The sequence below is a fragment of the Nannospalax galili genome, unplaced genomic scaffold (assembly GCF_000622305.1).
Source record: "Nannospalax galili isolate Female #2095 unplaced genomic scaffold, S.galili_v1.0 scaffold976, whole genome shotgun sequence".
Taxonomy (NCBI): domain Eukaryota; kingdom Metazoa; phylum Chordata; class Mammalia; order Rodentia; family Spalacidae; genus Nannospalax; species Nannospalax galili.
In genome coordinates, this window is record NW_008339381.1 from 378,503 (window position 1) to 396,785 (window position 18,283).

General features: G+C 39.5%; 1 protein-coding gene across 1 annotated transcript in view; it reads right to left on the bottom strand.

Moving 5' to 3' along the window:
- The window catches only part of Itga8 (integrin subunit alpha 8), a 215,974-nt gene that overhangs the window by 64,025 nt on the left and 133,666 nt on the right, over positions 1-18,283 (bottom strand). Inside the window, exons 21-23 of the mRNA XM_008833886.3 lie at positions 13,439-13,531; positions 8,316-8,395; positions 2,365-2,445 (exon numbers count right to left, since the gene is read on the bottom strand). Coding sequence (XP_008832108.1) covers positions 2,365-2,445; positions 8,316-8,395; positions 13,439-13,531 — 254 coding nt within the window. The remainder of the gene's footprint in view (positions 1-2,364; positions 2,446-8,315; positions 8,396-13,438; positions 13,532-18,283) is intronic.

An 18,283-nucleotide genomic window follows, 5' to 3' on the forward strand; every position in this document is an offset into this window, starting at 1 on the left:
CACACAATTCAGTAGTTCCATAAGGTGCATTTGTGAAAACAAATGTCCTCCAAAACAAAATGCCAGCACATCTTTATTCTTAACTGGTCCAAACGGGAGACAACCTACATGGTCACCAAATGGTGAATGAATCATTCACTGGGTGTCCATACAATGGGATACTTTTCAGCGGTAAAAGGGAACAGGCTTCTGATGTATGCAGGCACATAGCTATTTCTCAAATTTGTTACACTAATTGGAAAAGTCAGACTTATTCTGAAGGAGCTCACTATATGACATTCTGGAAAAAGGCAAAAATACGGTGACAGAAGATAGACCAAGGATGCCAGTCCCTGGGAAAGGGAGAAGGGCTGACTACAAGGGAGCCCAAAGGAATCAGTATCTTGAATGTTCTTGTGGTATCCCAACTCTTCAAACTGGACTCCTAGAGCTGTGGATTTTACTTCATGCAATTTATATCTCAAATCTGACTTTTAAAACAAACTTGGTGATCCAAGTTTGATCCCTGGGTCCCACATGGTGGAAAGAGAGAACTGATCCTTACAAATTGCCTTCTGACCTCAAAATATGTACATGCGTACACACACACACACACACACACACACACACACACACACACCTAAAATAAATAATGTTTTAAAAAAAATATTTAAATGAATTCCTATGTACTAGTAGGAAAAAAAACCAATCTTTTAGTAGACATGTGTGCAAAAATTAACACAAATTTTCACAAATAGGAAAAACAACTATTGATAATCATATAAAAACTATCTCAAATTCACTTAAAATTAAGGAACTATAAGTTAAATCTTCAGTTATATGCTATTTATCTGTCAAAATGCTTAGAATTAAAACTGGACCATCCTGAGAGTTAGTTGGTAATGTGGGTCAGTGGAGACTTTCACCCAGTTTTTGTGGGAGTAGGATTTGGTATTATTTAGTAGAGTTAAATGCATGTGTTCTCTGACCTTGAAATCCCCTTCTTAATGTGTTCTTAATGTGTTCCTCGCTACACATTCTTTCACATGTGCACCAGAAAATGTGTATGAAAAAAGTTATCAAAATGAAAAAGAGAAAATGCTTCAAATATTCATTGAGTAGAACGGATGGATTACAGCATAAGTTTATAACATAGTACTGCTGTGTAATTAAAATGATTGGACTATAAACACATGTGTTTAAAATGGGCAAATCTGGAAAGCATTCATGTGATTAGAAAACCACAGAAGCATATATAAATAAAGTCTTATGTAGATAAGGTTCAAAAGACTCTGTCTTATAGGTGGGATAACATGACCAGTTCTGGGTTTGAGTTCTGGAGACAGGTCACCTGTATTTACATTTTAGCTCTGTGTTTTCCAGCCCTTCAAGTCTTTGGGCCACAATCCCCTGGTCTCTACACTGAGGATATCAACATACAGTAAAATGGGATAACACATAGAGCACCTCAATAAATGTCAGACATTCTTATTAACTTCCAGTCCACTAGGGGGAGGCTCGGTGTTCCCAGACAGCAGGGCAGGGTTCCAGGAAAAGCATCAATGGTGGGCCCATGGGGATAGTGGCTCTGTATTCAGAGATCCACTGCTATCATCCTGGAGGAGGGTGATCCAGCCAGGACCTGTGGAAAAGGAAGGCAAGCAGGATTCTGGGGCCCAGGGGTAATTTGGTTGAAAATATCAGTTAACATTTTTTTTTAGTTAAGTCATTGATTTAGTGAAGTCAGAAGAAAGCAGAATAATAAGAATAAAATCAATGAAATGCATATTTGTATAAGACAAGAATTTAGGCTGTCCGTTTCTGATTTCCTTTCCCCTTAGGCAAGGATTTTTCAACTGGTAGTCCTTCCAAGGCTTTCATTGATCACCTTTCTCCTGTCCCTCTAGTGATTTGTTACTGAGACCTTCCTCAAAGAACAGAAGAGACAGAGGAACAAGGATTCAGAATGTAGAACCACTGACCCTCATATCCATGTTAGCTGTTTATTAAATTCAAAATGAGGTAGGATGAAATTAAATGGCCATTCTGTTAAAATAATTAGAGTAAAAGTGAGATTGGTTTTCTTTTGGGCAATCACAGTTATCTATCTTAGTTTCTTAGCAACTGATATTACTAGCTTGGTTACTGAACTATCAGTTTGGGTAATTAAGTAACCTCTTGTTTTGATATCTTAGATTTAATTATTGCACAGGTTTATTTTGCTTGCTGATAGAAGGCTAATGATGAGTAGAGAAGAATGAAAATCAATAACCAAACTGAATTGTGATTTCTAATTAATTAGGAATAACATGTATAGTTTTGTTTAGTGTTTCATCCTAACTCTTTCCATCCAGGAAGCTAGACCCCCAATGACGTACTACTCACCCTCTTATTTCTACTTGGGCTACAGCAGTGATGTTGATCTGCAGACTCACAAAATTGCTGTCTGGATTGTCCTTGTTGGAACTAAAACACAATGAAAACATGACTTCAGTATACTGTCTCATGATCATGAAAAACATCCTGCATATCACAAGAGCAATGCACACTGCCAACTTTATCAGTTGGAAAACAACTGTACATTTATTTTACAACATCTTCACTATTTGTACAGGGAAATGCTAAGAGCTTTTAGAGTCTGTAGAAACAAATCAACTTTCCCTTCGGAACTACAACAGAGATGGAGAGATGCTAACATGTTTTAGTTTCAATGGATAAACCCAAAGGACATTGAACCGAGTTTGTTTTCCAGCTTCTACCTCAGACAAATTCTTTCATTTCTTTGAGCATCGTGTTTAGTGCCCTTCAAATGGGAAATGACAGCACAGTCAACTCCTGATTTTCCATGCTAATAAACAGGAGACCTGGCATGAACAAGCCAGAAGAGCACATAACTGAGACAGCATCTGCTTTTAGCTCTGCACTGTGTCATACCATACATTGTTTTGGCAGCAATTTTTATCTTCCTTGGGGTTTGTTTCTTTTTCTTTCTCATTTTTGTTTTGTTTTGTTTTTGTTTTGAGACAGGGTTTCCTGTAGCCCCAGCTGGCCAGGAACTTCCTATGTAGACCAGGCTGGCCTTGTGCCTTGGCCTTCTGAGTGCTAGGATTAAAGGTGTGTGCCACCATGCCCAACTAGGGTTTATTTCTTACATTAATATTAATGTAAGTGTGTATAGTTGTTGCACTCATGGGCTGTCTGGGGCAAGGAACAAGGAGAGGACTCGAAGCCCTGCTAAAGTAAGAAGAGGCAAGACATGAGAAAGCTGGGCATTTCATAAGCAGGGAATTCAGGTGACATAGATGCTTATGAGATACATCGAGAATCTTAAGGTAGATGGTGTGGGTTTAATATTATCTCTTTGAAAATAGAACAAAATTTAAAGTTTGCTATGTTTTCCCCTCATGTAACTATAATGAGACACAAAACTCCACTTTTTAAAAAAATGTGCATGCCGAATAGTCGAGAGTATAAGGAAAATAAAATGTAACCCCAAGAGGCTCAAGCAGTACGTGGGCCTTGGATGATGCTGCCACCCACATTCAGCACCCTCTATGCTTCATCAGAGTCATCCAAAGGCCGATTTCAATAAACTCAGTAATGGCCATGCTCACGCTTGTAAGAAGAGAAAATCTGCTCTGAGGTTACTGTCTTGCTCGGGTCCAGTGGATAAGCTCTCACTGTGGAGATGGTAAAGGGGCAGTTTCATACCAGTGTGGGCTCTGGAAAGGAGGCCATAAAACAGTGCTTTCCAAGCAGGGGGGCACAGCATTGTTCCCACGGTGCTTTTGAAGCTTTTGAAAAGCCTTGACTATATATACGGATAAGGCAACTTCAACTGCAAGCACACTAAAAGATGTTAATTGGCGGATGTCTGGCTTATCTCTGGAGGTGGACTGCCCCCGACTAAACTGGTAATGGAGCTTACAAGGACTTCCTCACCAAAGTCTGAACCCCAGTTTCCAGGCCATATCATTTTACTATTATGACATCTGGGAAAAATTCTTTTATTATCTAAGGAAACATTAAAAAAAATGACCACTGAGAAATCATTAATTATACTCGCTGCAGACTTTCTTCCCAAATTTGATATGAGTAATTCGTTTTGTGGTTCCTAGCATGTAAAATAACGAGTTTCATCACGGCACTTTCATACATATGTGTCACTGTAGTTGTTCTCGTGAATTCTTTTTTATAAAAAAATCAATTCTTATTAGTGTCTATAAAGTATACAAAATGAACAATTCTTTAGTTTAGAAGCGTAAATATGATTGCTGTACTGATTGACATTTTGTCTCCTTTCCAGCTCCCTACCCCTTTGTAGCACTGGAATTTGGAATTATGAAAAAGCTCTGTTGAAGATATTTCATTTTGTTTTATGTTGTTTGCAAGTAGTTCAGATAAAACAATTTTTAGTTCACACAGCACCCTAAAAATTTAAGTGATGTTAAACACTGAAATTATCTTTGAACTTGAGTCTAATTTGAGGCTGTAAGAAGATGTTTTGATTCTTTTATTATATTTGTGTGTGTGTGTGTGTGCGTGTGTGAGTGAGTGTGTATGTGTGTGTGTGTGTGTGTGTGTGTGTGTGTGAGACAGTGTATGTATGGAGGTCTGAGGACAACTTGTGGGAGCTGGTTTTCTCCTTCCACCATGTAGGTCTTGGGGAATTGAATTCAGGTCATCGGTCTTGGTATCAAGTGCTACTACCGAACCATCTCTCAGGCCTGGTGTCTCTCAGGAAGGTGTTTTGAAATTCAGCAAGTGCAATGCCTGACTCAGTGAAGGCCCCCCAGTTGCTTGGTCAGAATGGTGCCTTCACAGCATGCCAATGGTGGGACACTCTCTACTGTACACTGACAGTGTTGACAAAGCCTCCTGGTAAGGAAGGAACCAGGTTTGATATATGACTTAGATGCTTCCTTGACATCTTTCCTGGAAGGAGATCTCCCCCATTAATACCATGGCTGCATACAAACAAACAATTCATCATCAGCAGGGATCCTGGGCTATTTACACCATTCCTCCAATTTAATTCTGTATAAAGAATGATGAATTTCCCGCATCCCATGTCGTGCAGGAAGGATAAATGCATTTTTCACTTTAGTAGTCCAATACCATTTTCCTGTTTTCTATTTCCTAGCATTTTTTCTGTCTTTTCTGTGGAAAGCCAGTAAAGACACTATAATGTTCATTTCACTGTTGCTGAGAAAGCAACTTTAAAGATGCTCACAAAGACCGTCTGTGTGTGGGACCTGCAATCTGAGGCCTGCTCTGTAGGAAGGAGAGTGCATCCATCAGGCAGAGCAAAGGCCTGGGGAGACCATTATTTGTTAACAGGAAATATTTTAAACATATTAATGCATGAAGTCAATTTCTCTTTTATTTGTAGGAAAGGGCATTCAGTGTGGGCCTTGGCGATACATATAAGAATATAGTCTGCAGAGTGTTTGGTTAAATTTGTTTTTGTTTTTAATACATTTAAATTGAATGCAAAGTCACCTATGCGAATTCTGTTTTTAAATGGTTTTGATATATTTATTTTTATTTTATGTGTATAAGTGTTTTGCCTGCATGCATGAAAGTGTGCCATGTGTATGCAATGCCCACAGAGCCCAGAAGAAGGCATCAAATCCACTGGAACTGGAGTTACGGGTGGTTGTTATCCACCATGTAGGTGCTAAGAACTGAACCTGAGTCTTCTGCAAGAGCAGCCAGTGTTCTTAACCTCCAAGCCATCTTGCTAACCTCTGAACTGTTTACATTTTTGGAGCTAGCCAGCAAAGCATACAGATAAATACCTTCTAAATACCTTAATACTTGAGTTATTAAAGTGTCTTCAAACTCTTTTCTTCCTGGTGTGTTTGGGGGATTTGATGCTTTGTGCATATCCCAGTTCTTCCTGCATTTTGCTATTTTTCAAAATAATGTCAAAACTCATCTTGAGAAGAAATGGAATATGATTATGACCTATTTTAGAGGAAGGTGGATATAAGCCATGTGGTCATTCCTGTTTTCAGTCCTTCATTAATAAATTCATTGCTTAAATGATGGTCTCCAGGGTAGATTTGGGGATGCCTAGTTAGAGCATTTTCTAGCTTCTTTTGTCAGTTCATAAACAACAATCTGTTTCTCTTATTCTTTACTACAACCAATAAAAGAAGGAAAGAGCAAGAAATCTGCTTGCAATCTTTGTATCAGACATTCTGCTTAGACAGAAGCCGTGCATTTTTATGGGAGAAACATCTTTCTTCAAGAGACTCAAAGATTTACGCCTGTGAAAGGCCAATGACACAGACAGTGAAGGGTGAAGTTTCAGGCTATAGTCTAAGGTGGTGAGAGCCTTTACTTTGATATTTCCTTACTTTAAACGTGGTGATAGATACACTTAAGGTTTCTTATTTATTTATATTTTTTGTGAGGGTTTTGCTTGCATATTAAGTGCATCATATCATGTAATGCTTATGGAGGCCAGAAGAGGGAGGTGGATACCCTGGAAGTGGAGTTAGGGATGGTTGTTGGCTGCCATGTTGGTGCTAGAAAATGAACCCAGGTCCTCTGCAAGAGCAGCCAGTGTTCTTAATCATTGAGCTGAGCCATCTCTCCAGCCCCCACATTTAAGATTTTAAAAAATTAAAAAATAATTCCCCAATTCCTTGTGAATCTTTTAGGAAATATATATTTTGTTAAATATTAAGAATTGGTTTGGGGCTGGAGCGATGGCTCAGCGGATAAGAACACTGATTGTTCTTACAGAAGACTGAGATTCGAATCCCAGAACCCACATGGCAGCTAACAACTGTCTGTAACTCTACTTCCAGGAGATCCAAGAGCCTGTTCTGTCCTCCACCGGCACTGCACGACACGGGTGCACTTACCTACATGCAGGCAATACAGTCATCCACATAAAATAAAAATAAATAAATAAAATATTTTAAAAAATTGGTTTAAAAATCTTTGGATAAAATGAGGAACTATTAGAGGAGAATGCATTCCATCTGCACCCCATTGCTAAGCTGGGTAGAATTTCAAAAGGTTTAAGATTTACCAGAAAATACTTAAGCTAAAAAAAACACTTCAAGAAAGCTCTAACTAGGAGGAGAGAAGGATATCGAAGCTAAGTTAAACTCTCCCTAGAAAACTGTCCCAGAGCTTTGGGTAGGACCAGGAGAGGAATTCTGACACATGCTGTGTATTTTTAAAATCTGCTACATTCTTATCCTACACCTTTTATTAATGTAGCAATTTAAAAAGTAATCTGGTTTACAGACTTAGGGTTTAAAAAAAACCTATCACACTCTAATAGCCCTTCATCTCACAAGATATTAAGATAAACTTAGAGATTGACCACATTAACATTACTGTTTGAGAACCACGTTGTAAATACTAACTCTGCAGTCATTTGTATAGTTAAAGGATGAGTTTAACATGATGAACAAGATATAAATAGCCATGGAAGTATGTGCTGTCTATAGCAGGGTTTTTTATGTTTTTAAAATGGTCAGCTACAAAAGATATGTATTTTACAGACCATCTTGACTGTGCACAGTCATATTTCTCAAAGAGGAATGTTTCATATTCAAGACTATTGTACTATATTATATATTAATTATGTTACACGACATTCGTTACATTCCATTTAATTCCATTAAAATGGGTTGAAGTTCACAGTTGGGAGACCCCGGCCTGCATGCCTCTCTTCACTGTGGGTCTTCCCACTCATGCAAGGTTTCTGACCACAAAGGAGCAAATGGAGTAGACAAGGAGAGGGTGCTGTCACAGCCAAATCCTTGAACAGGGTCATCCATAGGAAAGGGAGGCAGCTACCTGCAGGGCTCAGTTTACTGTTGCTAATGAAGGCCCTGGCTTTCAAATACAGTATTATATCACCTGCATCCTGCCACAGAGCTGCCGAATAAGCCATCAAGAGACTCTCTTGTTCTTGAATTACTTAGGAGACTTCAAGATTTCACTTGCAAGATTTCATTTTTCAGATTTTCCTTCCAAAGAGTGGCTGACTGCCAGCCGAGGGCATTGAGATGGTGGAGCGTGTTTATTATTACTCCAGTACAGTCATCCTGTGCCTGGACTGAGGGGAAGTGGAGGGGAACAAAGCGGGGAGGGCGTCCAAGACCAAATCCGCCTTCCATCTTGGCTACCATCGTTTTCACAATGCAGAATACGGGAAAAGCGGAGGCGACCGGGAGGCATGAGCCGGGCTGTGAGAGTCCAGATTCCAATTTCAGAAGAAATTTTTATATAGCAAGGTGTATATTTTACCATGAATCTCTTTATTTACAAGTGCTGTCAATAAAATAGGCATTTGAAAGTCTGACCTTCTGATTTGGAGATCGAAGTTAATGCTCGTGTTGGTTTTCTCAAGCCGTGGAACAGCAAACCGCAGGCCCAGAGAATACTAAAACCAAGGACAACACGGGCAAAGTTACTTCACAGAAGGAACCTGATGCACAGTGTGAAAACCGTTCTTAAGTGACCCCTCCACTCCCTATTCTGAATCACCATAACATCCTTTTTTGTGTGTTTATTTTGTTTTTGTGTTTGGGAGTCAGGGTCTCCATGGGTCAGCCTCTGGCTGGCCAGGAACTCACTAGGTAGACCACTAGGCTGGCCTCCGTCCTGCAGAGAGCCACTGCCTCTGCCTCCCGAGTACTGGGATTAAAGGTGTACACCACCATGCCTGGCCACCATGATATCCTTTTATCTCCTGCTCTGGGAGTCTGGGAGCCAAGAGGGAAGTCTGCAATGAGGCGGCAGTGCCAAGAAGATCCGGTTTACTCCATGGTTTTGGTCCTCTCTCTCCATCTAGCCTTGATCCCCTCCTCTGACACCTCTCTATGACAAGCTACAAACAATACAAATAGATGAGGTTTAGAGAACTGTGATGTGCCTGTTGGATGGATACTTGTGTAACTGCAGGAATTACAGCTGTGATGTCATACAATATAGATGATGCTTCTAATGTAATGATGATAAAGAACAATGATTACAAAGTTCTGTGCACAATGTTTTAGTTATGGTTTTAAAAGTTAATACATAGAAAATTACCATATATTTATCTAATAGCAGTAGGAGTATACTATAAGGAAATGCCCCAGAACAGTATCTCATTGTTAGGTGTGGCTATGGTTGTTTGGATTACTTTCTCCTCCCTTATTTTTAAGAACTGCTCATATTTTTATAATTTAAAAATTGATTTAAAAAGGGAAAAAAAGACGTCCACTCATGCTATGAATAAGGAAGCCAAAACAGTAACAAACATGTATACACGATGATATTACTTAGTCTTGGAAGCCCTGTACTCTGCCTTATGTGCCTTATCTCACAAAACCAACAACCACTCTGATGCAGGGACCACTATGTTGACTTTTTACAATCTAATCAAAATCTGAGGATCAGAGAGATCAAGGGCCCTGCTGGAATTTAAATCCCTGTAAGACAGATTCCAGAATCAGTCTCCACAGCTATTACAGCCAGGAACAAAAATTTGTGTTAACATGGATAAGCAGTAATGACCTACATTAATTTATCATAAATCTCCCTTGTTACTTCACTGCCCGTATTGAATTTGTTTGGACTATGTGCATTAGCATGTTTGTGTGTGCACACATGTGCGTGTGGGTGCTTGTGTTTGGATGTGTGGAGGTCAAATGTTGACACTAGGTGTCTTTTTAAATCACTCATCATTATCATCATCATTATTATTATTATTATTATTATTATTATTATTATTATTTGGCAAGGTCTCTCACTGAATCTGGAGCCAACAAACCCCAGAGCTCTTGTTTTGGGGATTACAGCCTTGAACCAATTCACTGGCTTTTTATGTGGGTGCCGGGGATCCAAATTTAGGCCCTCAGGCCTGTGCAGGGCACACTTAAGCTACTGAGCCATCTCCCTAGTCCCATAGGCATTAGCATTTTCTCTTAGGTCACATCATTGTCATGTTTCAAACTCTCATTTAAGGATCTCATGTCACTCGGTCAACATTTATTTGACCGAGCTGGTATTTAAACATACATGGGGCTTGCTTACGAAGTACGTGCAATCCTTCATGCCCCAGTCCTGAGAAATTTCTTCATAATTTCAAATGCGCCAGTTTTTTTTATTAGACTTCTACACATTCTCTTCTCTCTTCTTTGGGAGAATTTTATTTTTACTTGCTGTTCTTTCTACTTGAAGAACTTCTATTCAGGCAGAGGATAAGAGACAGGCACTGTAGGGAACTGGCTGGTGTCACAGTCTGAACTAGGCAGAAGTGTGTTCCTCTGTATCTGTCTACTTTGCTGTTCTCCATCCTGCAAACTCCAGCATTGCTCATATCACGTTTCTTGTTGCACAAGAGTAGTGCATTTTCATACTTACCTCTCAGACTTCAGCTTAATACCAGGCATACGCTGGTGTGCCCAGAAGGGGAGTAATGAAAACGGTTGAGCGAATGAGTGTGTCCTTGTTTACATGTGTGTCATGGGAGTCTTAACTGGATTGTAATGAAGGCTGCTTAAGGTTGATCTTTGTTAAAGAACCATTCACATGAGATCAAGATAGAATAAGACATGACAACTTCATACTGGTAAGAGTCACATGTTCTATCTAGTTCCAAACATTAAATCCCTGGCATTGACCTGTAAAAGCTTAGGCTTTCCTTTTTTTCTTTTTTTCATTTTCTTGCTTGAGAAAATTTACAAGCTATGAATCTTAATGACAAAATATTATTTTATATCATTATGGCTACTATGTGAAAATTACTTTTATTGCTTAAAAATGAGAAGTCAGACTTTTATTTACTGATTTGAATAGTTTAAGTTAAAATTAAAAGTTTCTTGAAACTGTTTTTTTAAAAAATATATTGGGACTGGGATAAATGTTTCTGGTGATTTATTTATTTGTGGTGTTTTAAATATTAGGACTGCATTTCCATCTGGAATTTCACTCTATTCCACGGACAGAGAGCGTTTTCAAAACACAAAATGAAGAAGTCAATAAATCAAAGTGTTTTATAACAAAACCAAATACAATAAAATCTGATGTGTTTAATGGCATTAAAGGGTAAGATAAGAAAGCTATTAGGTTTCTTCTACTAGGGACCTCACAGATAAATGAATCTAAACAATTTACTTCCTTGCTTTCTCAGGATTGTTTGCTGGTAAAGTGGATTGATAGCCTTTCACATAAACACTTGCACAGTGCAGACCACACGGCCATCTCATTCTTCTCGAGGAATGACATTGGCGGGCAGTTTTTGTTTTACTGCCTAGATTTAATACTTTCGATATTGGGTGGAGAATGAATGCTCATATCTACAGATGGTAACATTGTTGATGCCATGTCAATTTATTTTCTACTTGCACGTAGGTAAATGTCTTCACAACAAATTGAGTGGATAGGTTTATTTTCTTGAAAACTAGGTAAAAAGATTGCTAGCCTCTAAACAAAAGGATTATAATAGGAAAATGTTCCATTCTGTGTTTCGTGGCTTCTTTTTAACATCTCATCTGTTGTTCATTAGTTTTCTTCCCAGCACTTTCCACAGTGCTGCAGACCCAACAGGGCATGGGTTTTGTGGTCAGGCCTGGTTGGAACCCTGGTTTTGTCTTTTCATTAGTGTGACTTCAGATAATACGTTTGACTGCTCCAGGCTAGAATCTCCTTGTTCAGAAAAATAGGTGATATGCAATAAGATGAGATTTTTTTAAAAAATATTTTTTATTTATTATTTTTATTTTATGTGTATGCATGTATTGCCTTCATGTAGGTAAGTGCACTCGTGTCGTGCAATGCCCACGGAGGACAGAAGAGGCTGTCAGATCCCCTGGGACTGGAGTTTTGGACAGTTGTTAGCTGCCATGTGGGTGCTGGGATTCAAACCTGGGTCTTCTGCAAGAACAACCAGTGTTCTTAACCACTGAGCCATCTCTCCAGCCCCTAAGATGAGATTTTTAAAAAGTGCTCTCTCTATATATTTCCTAGTGTTGGACTTATAACATGGAAGATAGCCAATCCATTAATAATGATCTGTAATAGGAACTTAACTTTCATGAAAATGGTTTTTTTTTTTTGGACACAAGAAGTAAGTTTACTAGATTACTATTTGGCACAGTTTTTAAATCCCCAGATCAATGCAATTAAAACTATTATTCTAGCACCATATCTTGAAGTATAAATTGGGAGTACGCATTATCTGAGGAAGAGTTTCGGATGTTCGGGTATGTAGGGAAACTATGGAGAGATTTACTTACTGGAAGACTTTTTGGCATCTACAAAATACAAGCACCTGAAGCCCTCAGGGAAGCATGGGGTAAACAACAGTGACCCCAAAGCTCCCCTTAAAAGGGAGGTGCTCTCCTGAAAACATAGGCAATCATAACTTTTCACAATTTTTTAAACAGACCATTGCTCTGATGAACATAAACACCTCATTTTAAATTGAAGACTATGTCGGCTTCATTTATTGTGATTTAATTATGTAACATTTTCAGGTTTTAGAATTTTTTTCATGACTTATCACTTGACAATTGCTACTATTATGTTTATTCTAGGAGTAGCTATACTACACTTAAACTGTAATTGGATAAAATAACTTCTGTGTACAAGTTCTCCTCCATGTAAAGTTCTGAAGAGGTGATGGAAGGGGATTAAAAACAATGGTTTTTTTTATAAGATCATTGTTCATCTTATTTTTCCATTCCTATACTCTATTAATTTTTCAAATACAGACCTAGTAAAGAAGATCAAAAACCTTGAGTAAGGCAATATTTTAACATGAACATACTGTGAAAATAATACTCAGTGGAGGGAGTCATGCTGGAAATAAATTTTCTTTGACAAATTCTGTCTTAATTAGCTTTTTTAAAAAATAAAACAAAAACAAAAAACAGTCTCATGTAGCCCAGGCTAACCTCAAACTCATTATGTAGCCTGAGGATAATCTGGAACTCCTGATCCTGAGATTACAGGCCTGCACCACCACTCCTAGTTGGTTTATGTAGTGCAGAAGATCCAATCCAGGGCTTTGTATTCTACACAGTTACATCCTCAGCCCTTCAATTAGGTTATTTTATAGGGTTTTTTTTTTTGAGAATTAATGTTGCATATCTGTTTGAAGTCAAAGAACAAAATCTGTTGTAGAATTCAAAGAAAACAAAGGAAAAAAATCCGAGGTTAAAAAAAGTCTCCACTGACCAGCTGTGAACAAGATCTACGTGTGTGATGTCTACAGGGAGTGCATATAAAAGCACACATCTTTCTGTGTGTTTGAGCTGTGAGTATCACCTCCTCGCATAGGTTAAGATGCTAAATCCCTCCTTGCTGGCAATTTCCTGCCCAATTTGTTTTAGTTGCTGTTTGCTGAGTTGCTGAGTGCTAAAAGGGGAGTTTTCCATGCGTCCTCTGTAAAATTCAATTAGATAGAAATCAGTGAGTGCCACTGGCCTTCTCTTACATTTGTTCCAGCCACCATGGGGTTCCCAAGGTCACACACCACCATCCTGGTCACATTTTCCATCTTGTACTCACAGCTCAGTGGTCGCAGTTCCTAGAGTCAGGAAAGAACACCATCACAGAAATTGAGGGGGGCACAGAATGTGTCTTTTTTTTTGCCTGCTGCGAAGCAACGTTGGGGAGGGGGGCTCAGGCCCCCCTTGATTCCAAACACCTGTGTGGGTCATAATGCACAAAAAAAGTTAATCTGTGACCATTGACCAAGGAGTGAAAATGAAAGAAAAAAAGTCCAAGAGAAATTTTAGGAAGAACATGTTTCATTGAAGAATACCATGCTCAGACTGTATTTATGTGAAATTTTTGCACATTATTTTCACTCAGCATAATGTTGAACTCAGGCCACAAAGATCATAATGACTGAACATGAATTATCAGAGCTACTTCTTATGTTAATATCACAAAAGCAAAATGACAGGGATGTCTGCAATTACCATGTCTCCACGGTCATTTGCAGGAGAGTTGCTTTGAACACAAATTTCTACCCACCATAGAACTATATTTAGAATAAGCCATCAAATTTGGTCGGTCTTCCAAATACTTAAGATGTGATGTTAAAATGAACCTTTTAGGTTATTTAACAAAGGCACGGGTTTCGTGATGGTATTTTCTTTCTTTTTGAAAAACTGATGTGTGTGTGTGTGTGTGTGTGTGCGCGCGCGCGCGCTTGCATGCATGCACGTGAGCACGCACAAGCACATGCACACGTGTTTGGGTGCCTGCAGAGGCCAGAAGAAGGTGTTGGATACACTGGAGCTGGAGTTACAGATGGTTGTGCGCTCCCTGACATGGGCACTGGGAACTGAACTCTGATCCTCGCAAGAGCAGCAAGTACCCTTAACTGCTGCGCCCTCTCTCCAGTCCTCATCATGGTATTTTCGTACCTATATGTTGTTTATACTTGAGTCTCAGTATTCCTGTCCTCTACTGCATACCCCCACGCCCTCTGATTAATACTTAAGGTTTATGTTTACCAGTTCCTCCAATCTTCTTCCTTCTCTATGTGTCCTATCTGGATTAGAATTAGTAAAAACTCAAGTTTGGGGAGGCAGCTGAAACTGCCTGCTAGATGAGGTCTCAAGGTGGGGCTGAGGACCATGCTTTTTCTTCTTTGCCTCTGCTACTCCCAGGGCCCCCATGTCCTCGCGCAAATGCCCATTGTCTGGAACTCCAAGCTTTGCTTCACACTCCAATTCTCTTTCCGAGCTTCGAAACCTGATGGCCCTGCACTCTTGCTCTGTATTTGGTGACAACTTCTTAGATTAGTCCATTATTTCACTCTAGCCCATTACATGCCATCAATTTGTAGCCTTTCCCGCTCATCACCAAAGATAAGCGTGCAATGTGATGGATAGCTTTCCCCACGGAGGATGCTTCAGGGAATTTCTGAGAAGTCAGTAATGAGGGTTCTCAATGTGATGATCATTTATCTGTCTGTCGTGGCCACCTGGACTTTATAGAAGGAAATACTGAGTTTTCCAAGAAAAGGTTTCAGACATGTCTCCCCATCCCTTTCTGCTTTAGTAACACCCTCCACCCTAACCTGAACCTAAACAAAGAAAACAAACATCGCAAAAGGAACGCTGTGGCAGCTTGAGCAGGGCAGGGGGGGTCTTGTGGCTGTTCTAGTCTCAGTGCCTGGAGCAGAGTTGTACACAAAGCAGCAATGCGTCCCTGTTAGTCATAACGGACCTAAAAATACGTTTTCCAAAAGTTGATAATCTTTTTACTCAAAGGTAGTTAAACATGTATTCATCTTCTTTAGAACACAAATCATTTGAGATGTTTCATATTGAGATTATTAATCAAGACAATAAAACAAAAACTTTCAAATGTATCTTTGACTATAACTTAAATATTTAATTTCCATAGTAAACCTTTGGATCTTTCTTAAAGGTTGAAGATCACAGGGATGCTTTCCCAGCTTTCTACAAACAGTTCTTTGACATCAATTGAAAAGTTTCCTCCCTCCCACATCCCCGCCACCCACTTTCTTTATTTAACCTGTATTTCCTCACTCTATGATGAAAGAAACAACAATTATTTTTTTAGGCATTTCTATATTATTTTTTTAGTGGTTCCAAGGACATTTTTGTTCTAATCCATTTATAGCTCTTAGTGTTATTCATTCTTTTATTCATTCATTAAAAATATTTACCTTGGGCCTGCTATTTGCCAGGTCCTGATAAATAAGATCCCTTATCCTCATTGAATTTCTAATGATTCTGACAATTCTAAGTGGTGATTATATAAGTAAGGCTAACAAGCAATGGAAACACAATTATAGCACAGTTTGGTAGATTTATGATTAGAGAAGTAAATAGGATTAAAGGAAGGTATGCATGCAGAGTTGAACAATCAGAGAGGACATCCTGGAGGAGGTGGCATCTCAGCTGATGGGGATAGTGCTTATCAGTGGTTCAAAACAGGTGTGATTTGAGTCTGGTTTCTGTTGTGCAATGGCCATGTAACTGGGCATGCTGCATGATGGCTTCTTGTCTATGGAATCAAGAATATATGAGTTGTTTCTCTATAAGGCTGTAATCAGGATCAGGCAAATTCAATACATGCAAGAGCTCAAAGCAGTACCTGACCATGACAATTGTTTAGTATGTGTTAGTAGTCGATATATCAGTCAGCCTCAGTTAATAATAGATCTCAATTATTAACAAGACCTGAAGGATGAGAAGAAAGATGTGAAGTGGCTGAAGAGGATGAAGGGTTAGTACGCCAGGGAGAAAAACACCTATCCCGGGATGAACCAGCAGTCTAGCTGAAATTTCAGACATGTGTGTTTGAAAGCATCAACAACCAGTAGGGTAGCTGAAGTCATAAATGGTGGGGCGGGGAGGGGGGGATGACAGACATGGAGGGCCTCATAAACCCTCAGAAGGATTTTGTTTCTAGTCAAAAAGCAGTGGGGCTAGTACTTAGGAGACAGAGGCAGGCAGTTTTCTGAGATTGAGGCCAGCCTGGTCTACACAGGGAGTTCCAGGACAGCTGAGACTGCAGGGAGACCGTCTCAAAAACAAAACAAAACAAAACAAAACAAAAACAAAAACAAATGAAAACAAACCCAAAAAGCAGTGGAGAGCTCATGGAAGTTTAAAGCCAGAAACAGGGTCAGATTTGTATGTTAGAAAGATGGTATTCCCTGCAGGGAAGGGGCTGGAGGAGGGAGATGAGGAGGATGAGGAGATAGATTATATTCTGATAGGAGTCATGTCAGCCTGGAGGAAGGTGGAGGGCAAATTCAGTATATGGAAAGGATTTGAACTAGGCATATTTCCGGCTGATATTAAGCTGGATGCAGGTATCATTCTTTGAGACAAGACATGCAGGGGAGAGCAGTGTGGGTGTGGGAGGGTGTCCAGTTATGAACGTGGTGAAGGCAAGGTGATTGGGGAGATTTAGGTGAGGATGCAAATGAGGTACCCTTAACGGCCAAATTCATAGAGATGTATACTAGAACAGTGGTTAGTGAGGGAGGAAGGAACAGGGAGCTATTTTTGCATGGATGCAGAGCTTTAGCTTGGGGTAATGGGAAGTTCTGGAGTTGAAGGGTAGTAATGATTGCACAACAATGTGAGTATGATTGCCACTTAAACGTGGTTAAAATGGATTGGGGCGTTGACTCCATGGATACAGAGCCTGTGGCACAAACACGAGGACCTGAGTTCAGATTCCCAGCATCCATGTAAAATCTGGGCATATGTTTGTAATCCCAGCACTGGTAGTAGACACAGATGGGTCCCAGGGGATCAACTAGCCCAGTCAAAACAAGATACAAGTTCAGTGAGAGCCTCTGCTCAAAAAATAATGTGGAGCAATGATTGAGAAAGGCATACTGATGTCAGCTTCCAGCTGCCAACATGTCAACATGCCTGCACACAGGTTAGTGCACCCACATACATATATACGCACATCTTCACACACACAAAAATGTTTAAAATGATAGATTTGAGCGTATACAAATATACGTACCTACAATAATAATACACATTTAGAACTTTAGTCCTAAAAAATTCAGACAGAAGATCAGTGAAGGGAAGTGTTTAAAGGCAGGCTCAATTCCAATTTTCTAAAAGATGAAAGTTTCCCAAGAAAACAACAAAACTTACTAGCAGATAATTCTTAATATATTTCCCCTGAGACAAAATTTTATATGATAAAAATCCCTAAAACTAAGTTTAAATAAAAAAACTCACAAACCTCAAACTGTTTAAAAGACAAAGGAGAAAACAGAATGAGGTTCAGTCATGTAAAATTCAAAGATTAAGTAAAGTCTCTGCCCAAGGGAAATTGATGGAGGGTAAAAAGCATACTTAAAGGCTCATTTGAGATTATGGATAATGTCTGTTGTAATGTTTATGGCCAAAGATAGGACGATAAAGGCTTTCCCATGTTTTCCATTGCAACAAAGTGAACAATAAACTGGATGCTGTGCTAAAGAACATTCTAGAATGGGTGTCAGAGGTAGAGTGATGCATAGGGAATGAAACCAGAAATAGAAGTAGAGCTTCAAAATATTTAAAAAGTAACACACTTGGGGCATGTGAGACGGCTCAGCAGGGAAAGACAGTGGCTCCAAGTCTGAGGGCTTGAATTTGATTACTAGAATCCACACGGTGAAGGACAGAGGAGGACTCCTGTCATAGGAGCATGTTCACACACACACACACACACACACACACCACACACACCACACCACACACACACACACACCACACACACCACACCACACACACACACACACCACACACCACACACACACACCACACACACACAC